The sequence below is a fragment of the Hibiscus syriacus genome, unplaced genomic scaffold (genome assembly GCF_006381635.1).
Source record: "Hibiscus syriacus cultivar Baekdansim isolate YM2019G1 unplaced genomic scaffold, ASM638163v2 tig00000329_pilon, whole genome shotgun sequence".
Classification (NCBI taxonomy): domain Eukaryota; kingdom Viridiplantae; phylum Streptophyta; class Magnoliopsida; order Malvales; family Malvaceae; genus Hibiscus; species Hibiscus syriacus.
This window is the reverse complement of record NW_024061782.1, coordinates 1,699,684-1,706,337: the sequence shown is the minus strand read 5'-3', so window position 1 is coordinate 1,706,337 and position 6,654 is coordinate 1,699,684. Positions and strand designations below refer to the sequence as shown.

The 6,654-nt window shown below is 33.9% G+C and overlaps 1 protein-coding gene across 1 annotated transcript; it reads right to left on the bottom strand.

Moving 5' to 3' along the window:
* Nucleotides 1-268: 268 nt before the first annotated feature.
* Nucleotides 269-6,273, bottom strand: LOC120171497 (UTP--glucose-1-phosphate uridylyltransferase-like). Its single transcript, XM_039179227.1, has 22 exons — nt 6,190-6,273; nt 6,014-6,080; nt 5,852-5,899; nt 5,668-5,759; nt 5,507-5,597; nt 5,321-5,381; nt 5,149-5,226; nt 5,001-5,051; nt 4,813-4,886; nt 3,924-3,996; nt 3,754-3,811; nt 3,598-3,644; nt 3,455-3,520; nt 3,225-3,257; nt 2,421-2,473; nt 2,280-2,355; nt 1,885-1,941; nt 1,716-1,799; nt 1,523-1,621; nt 1,322-1,426; nt 1,111-1,182; nt 269-529 (listed from the first exon to the last, which is right to left on the bottom strand). The coding sequence occupies exons 2-22, from the start codon at nt 6,064-6,066 to the stop codon at nt 503-505; spliced, it is 1,398 nt and encodes a 465-aa protein (XP_039035158.1). The 5' UTR covers nt 6,067-6,080; nt 6,190-6,273; the 3' UTR covers nt 269-502.
* Between the last annotated feature and the right edge of the window lie 381 nt (nt 6,274-6,654).

The window sequence follows — 6,654 nt, the reverse complement described above, 5'->3', positions numbered from 1 at the left end:
ATCTCTGCCTTAAAAAACATTTCAGAATCCACCTACTTTGATACAAGATAGGTTTGCAAATTGGGTAGTTAATAAGCTCTCCTTGGCGATTTATGGCGTGTTGTTGAAATCATGGGCAACTCCAATTCCTCTGTACAATACAAGTGTGGGTCAGAATGAAAAGGTGACAATACCGTATTCTGTAAGTTCTGTTTCTTTTGGTATACGGAAAACCAAATAGTTTAGTAAAATTGGAAGAACTTGTATTGGTTAAAATGTGGGAACATGATGAAAACGGAATGTAAAAGGTACACCCAACATTCAGAATACTGTTTTTCATCATTCGCAGGGGCAGAGCTCGAAAAATAGCAATTCAAAGAGAAACTCCCGCAAGATATACGATGTATATATGTTGATATAAAACACCCATACTAGTGTTCCAAATGCTTTCTTTTATTTCACTTCCTATTGCATAAAAGATTCGTCATCCACCGGTAAACTTCGGCCGGCAGGCAACTCTTTCTCAGATGTCTGCGGGACCATTAATTTCCTAGCCACCAAAAATATGACTGATCAGTTAGCAAAACAAAATTTTCTTAATTAGCATTAATGTGTGTTTTTAAAATTTTTAACATAGTTGAACCAGGTGGTTCAACCGGTTGTACCTAGGGATGGGCACAAGACCAAACCAAATGGGTTCAGATCTCACTTGATCTTATTGGGTTGAATTTAAAAAAAAATTGGATTCAAGTCAGGTTCAGGTTTAGGGTAAAAAATACTTGACCCGACCTGAAAAATAATGTAATTATCTCATATATTTAAGGATAATTGTAATAATATCTTTCTATATATTATTCTTTTAATTAGATCCCATTTTATCAAATGAAATTAACTATATAGTGCGGGTTTTATCTCAAAAAGCAGATCAGTTTTGTGTAGGTGAAATCACCATAAATTCAGGTTGAGTCAAATTTCGGGTGGAGGATGTATTTTTATCAAGTTGGGTCGGGTTGGCCGAAAATGCGACCCAATCTGACCCATGCCCATTCCAACCTTCTGTCTATAAAACAAAACCAACCTTAATGGCAAGTACAATAATGAAGATGACATTGTATTGTAAAATGTTTTTACCTTGTTCTCAATTACAGCTCCATCAGGAATCTCCAACTTTACCCCGGGTTTTGCAGCAATGGTAACTTTCCCCTGAAAGAACATATACCCATTACAGCTTAACATTTTAAAATAAACCACATGCTTTTTGCTTCTCCATATTTTCTCAACAGTTTTAAAATATAATGCAAAGACGAAACAAAAGTTGTTCTTTGAAGAGGGGACGAAATACCTTGAGAACAATGCCAGCACCAAACCAAACATCACCAGTCACCTTAAGGCTATCAAGCTCAATGATACTTGGGATCGACTTGAATCGACTTAAGAAGTTACCAACCTGTCATGAAAATAAAGTATATATATATATACACACACAAACGTGTTAAGGCCTTTACATAAGTTATGTAGCAAGATTGACATCGCAAGTAATCACCTTCTTGAATTCAGGCCCCAGTTCTATGGATGGGTTTGTAGGATTTGCTCGAGCTTTATTCCGGATAACAAATCCATCAACTAAGGTGTAAAGGTCAGACTGCAAAAGAAAATAGAAGAGATTGGGTGAGGAAGCTTCATATATATATCATCCAGGATTGATTTCAACGTCAGGGGAAGAAGAAGAAAATAACCTGAACAAGAAGCAAATCTGAAGTTGCCTTCACTGGAAGGAATCGTGATCGAGGTACGTTGATACCAATAGCATGATCAAAGAACTTGTTCACATAAGGGATAAACACATTTAGACCGATTTTTTTAACAGTTTAATACATCATATCCATAATTGGTACATTTCTATACCTTAATTGCTGCACCAGATGCAGTTTCCAGTTGAAGAATTTTGATTCCGTTGACCTCCTGCAACCAATTTAATTATTTGGAAATCAGAATTCTATCAGAGGCAACATAGTTTTAAAAAAGGGCTTCACTTATATAACAGTCTGTAAATTTCATTAGGAATCGCAAATATTGTTATAATCAAATATTTATATTTATTTATGAATTTATATTTAATACACTGACAGTGTATAAATCTATACACTACCAGTGAACCAAATACAAACCATTTATTCAATTGGATAAATAAATTATCTGCTTCCAATTTAAAAGTTTAGCAGTGAGAAAATGTTTGCAACTCGTTTTACAGTTCCTACGAACTATCAAAAAAGGGTTTTCCTAAAGAAAAAGATACAAACCTTCGGGTTTGGAATGATCTCCATCTTGAGTTCATCAGCTTCCACGAGCTTCTTGATTGCACTCAGGTTCACCCACCTGTAACTTAAATCATTAGTGCTAAGTCAACTAAACCATCATAACGTTAAGGCAGTCTGACTTACAAATTATTTGTATTGAAAATTTTGAACTTTTCTATTGACTTGAACTCGTCGACCTGTTACAGAGAGAGAATTATGTCAGTCTCAGCCATAAACCTACTGAATGTTATCTTCATTTGTGTTTCGGTGTATAATGGTGAATACAGAACAACCCATCTAAAATGAAAATACTTGAGAGGGAATCCGAAAATCTCAATAAAAATTCTCGAGTTTTCTTTCCCTTTCTCTCCCTTTCTTAAGTTTCCACCTCTCTTCCTTCTTATAATAGCAACCAAAGATACAAAAATCTACAAGTAACAACACGATAAACAAAAATAGAGACCATTATCAAGCAGCAAAGGTTAACAGTGTCACTCAGACCTCATTCACTTGCCAATATCATGCTTTGTCAGAATGGGCACATTGAATCAACAGCCCAAACCAAGCTCCACAATGTTACTTAAATCTTAATTTTCTCAATTTTGACTATATTAGAAATTAGTATTTAATCTGGGTTTTTTTTCCTTCTTTGTGCAATTTACAGTTTTCAAGTAGTGAACCTCTAGTCCTTGTAAGAAAAAATTTTTTTGAGACCAAATGACATCTTGGACAAAAAAAAAAAGGCTGCATCAATTTAATTAGACGTAGCTGATCATAGGCAATAAAACCAAGCACTGCCTAGCAATCCAATTGCCTTTTGACTTTGAGCTATAGTCACAGATTCTAATATTAAAACCACATGACTCTTTGCTTACTTAACATAGTAAAAAAATATATTGAGGTGAAAGAACAAATAGGAAAACATAGATGAAGAAACAGATAACTTACGTGTTCATCAGGGACCTGAGCAATTTCAAGGAGCTGAATCACACACAAAAAAAAGGTGTTAATCAATGTCTAATTTCATTCTTTTCCCTTCCTTTCAAATGTGGAAGAGGAAAACTAACACAGATAACGGTTTTCTTTTAACATGATCATCAGGGACATGCCTCAGATTAGAAAAGGAGAGAGGATTGAATGATATAAATTCTATAAGCAAATAAAAGCACATTCAATACCTGAACTTTTCCTTCATAAGAGATAAGAGTACCACCCTTAACATCAGCTAAGGTTTTGGGTGTAACCTACATAAACAAAATTAATATAGCAAAACCACGGAGCTAGGAGAAGTATATAACACAGCTTACAGTTTGCTTTTTACCTCCATACAATATCCATTCTTGTTTTGGATCAAATGGTTTAAGATTTCTAGAGCAACCAGTCAAGGACTAATACTGCCAAAAAAAAAAAAAACTTGTGTGTATTGTGTGACTAACATTTAGAAAGCAAAGTTCACTGGAAACTACAATGAGGATACTCAAGTCAACAATAGCACCCAAGTTGTCTGAGTTGGCAACAAACACATACTCTTTGCCCTGTAATGAATGATGAAACACAAATAAATTGCCAAAAAGAAAGAACCTTCATACATAAAATGATTTTAAAATATAAAATAAAACAAAAACCACACCAAATTGCAGCTACAACCTGTGATAAGAAAGCATCAAGCTTGCCACTGTTCATAAGAGATGGGAACACGTCACCATGACCCGGAGGATACCTTCAGCCAAAAAAATTGTTGTGGTAAGCAGATTACCACCAATAAGCAAATCAGAAATATAATCAAAATCTCCATCAATACTTCTCAAGCATAATCACCGCATGAAATGTAGATAACTAAAACAGTGGGAACAAACAAATCTTATCATTATGAACTATCCAAGTAAGAAGATAAAACATTATTGAAACTATAGATTACAACTTTAGATGAATCATTCCCATGACTTCAACAACCACTACGTCCATAAAGAATCCAGCGAAAATATTAACCTAGAAGCGAAATTTTAATCATTCAACACAAATCTTACACTTCATATAAAAAAAATTCCGAACCTCTTCATCTGTCCTTTGAATAACTTCAACTATAAAAGTATCATACATCATTTAACATAAAATTCAAATAATCATAACCCATTTTTTTAAATAACCAACGCAATTAACACTTGTACTAATTATTATTGCCACATGCATTCCCCTACTTTCTTGAATCAAAACTAAACAACCCTTTATGATTACATCCATCCCTTTGGGAACCACTTCAAAGCTTCAAAATATTCCAATGATCAAAGGCAAATGGACAATTGAATTCAAGTTTAACAACGAAGTCCGAAAGTAATAACTGTCTATGCTGTGCTTCACAGCCGACACCGAAGGCAAATGAGACCAGCAGATGAAATTAAAGAACTTCAGGTCATTGAACTAACAATTCATCTTTAGCTACAAGTTACGGTTTATTCGAGCCAGGCTGGACCTTCCATGGTAATGGAGTGACTAACTGAGTAACTTACGAGAAAAGTACATAAATGAAAAATTTTACCATCCTTCCTTGCCGTGCTGGCCTTTGCTTGGTAATGGAGTAAAATCTTCAACAACCAAACGAGGATATTGGCTCTATGTAAATCCAAGGGGAGAAGTCAGAGAAAAGAGAATAGAAGTAAAGGATATATTTCTCAAGTTGTTGAGTCTGAATTGAATATACAGAAGCTGCAATTTGAAATCACCAACCTGATTAAAAGTATGAATCTCAATGTTTGAATTGGAATATTTATCGACAATCTGCATTGAACGACAGTTTAATGAAATTAAATCCAAAATTTAGTTAAGATGAAAATAAATACCGAGTAAGTAAATGTGTAAATCTAAAAGTGGGAACCTTCAATGTTTCATCATGGGTGTTGAATGAATTCATCAGAACCAATGGAACATTGCATCCGTATTTTGAATTAAGATTCTACGCAAAATACCAATAAAAAATAAAATAGAAATTGTTAGCTTGACCTGATTATACATAAGGGGAGAAAAGAAAGGAATTCACAACATATGACCTCAATCTGAATAACAATCAGGTCAAGAAAAGTCAAGCCATTGCGAACTTCAATGACAGATCTGTGTTTTGTTTTTTGTTTTTAAAAAAAAAATAAAAATGAGCAGTTAATTAGATCAATTTGCGTAGAAAATAATATAGGTATATAAATATATAGAGAGCGAAATAGGAGGATTAAGAAACAAACTTGGGGCCAGTACATCCCATAGTGGTTCCGAGACCTCCGTTAAGCTTTAAAACAACAAGTTTGTCCAAAAGCTTCTTCGTTTCAGCAGGATCTACAGTTAGATTTAGTGAGAGATCCATAAAATTCAAAAGATTCTTGCTAATTGAGATCAAGATAATTACCATCAGGAGAGGGGGACAAGATGTCATAAGGAACAACCACTTCATCAGTTGGAGTTTGGATCTTACTCCATTCTATGTGATGCGCTTCTCCACTTTAATCAAATGGCATTCATCTTCAATATCAGGATCTGAAGCTCATAGGAAAAAAAAACAAATAAAAGAGAATTGATTTGAATAATAGTACCTGAGATAGCGCGAGACAAGGTTGATGAATCCGTTCTTCTCATTTTCACTAAAAACACAAATCAGAAACCGCAGATTCGTTTGGTATTACTTTTTATTACTTCAGAAATCAGCCCAGTACGACACAAGACTTGAGTCAAAACCGAAAGAAAAGAAAAGAAACCTGATCTCAGAAAGAGAAGCGACGGTAGATTTGAGGCTTTCTAGCTTTTCCATTGGAAACAACAAAGCTGATAGAATAACAGTATTAGAATCGATCAATCGATCTCAAAATCGAAGACAACTGAAACACAGAAGAAAAATATATCTGAATTTGTAGATAGAAAGAGAGGAACTCACAAATGTGCTGATGTGCCTGTGTGGCGTGGTGTTGTTTGTCACCTTCAAAACAAATTATCTAAGCTCGTTAAGCAAAATAAATAATTTTGTGTACACCGATCCTTTTCCTTTAAAATTGTTATAATAATAATAATAATAATAATAAATAAAATGATAAATTACTCAAATGACTATTTAATTTAGAGATTAATGTTAATATGATCATTATATTTTTAATTTTGATAATATGACCAAGTAACTATTTATAGATTATAGTCGTGAATTTTTGTTTGAATTTTTGAAAAAAAAAGAGAAGAAAAATTGGAGGTTTTAATTTGTGGGCTTCTAGAAAAAGGAAAACAATGGACGAATGCGACCGCAGCAAATAGGAGATAAAGAAGGGATTGTCTCAGGAAAGACGGACTAATATACGGCGTTACCGGATATATTATAATATATTTAATAAATATGGTTTAGCGCTACCTG

Bases quoted from the DNA above. Each gene is read 5' to 3' on its own strand.
- LOC120171497 (XM_039179227.1), bottom strand. From the start codon at position 6,066: ATGGAAAAGCTAGAAAGCCTCAAATCTACCGTCGCTTCTCTTTCTGAG. The intron at 3,258-3,454 runs GTATTGAATGTG...TGTGTGATTCAG, and splicing joins CTTATGAAGGAAAAGTTCAG to CTCCTTGAAATTGCTCAGGT. The intron at 1,800-1,884 runs GTATAGAAATGT...TATGTGAACAAG, and splicing joins CATCTGGTGCAGCAATTAAG to TTCTTTGATCATGCTATTGG.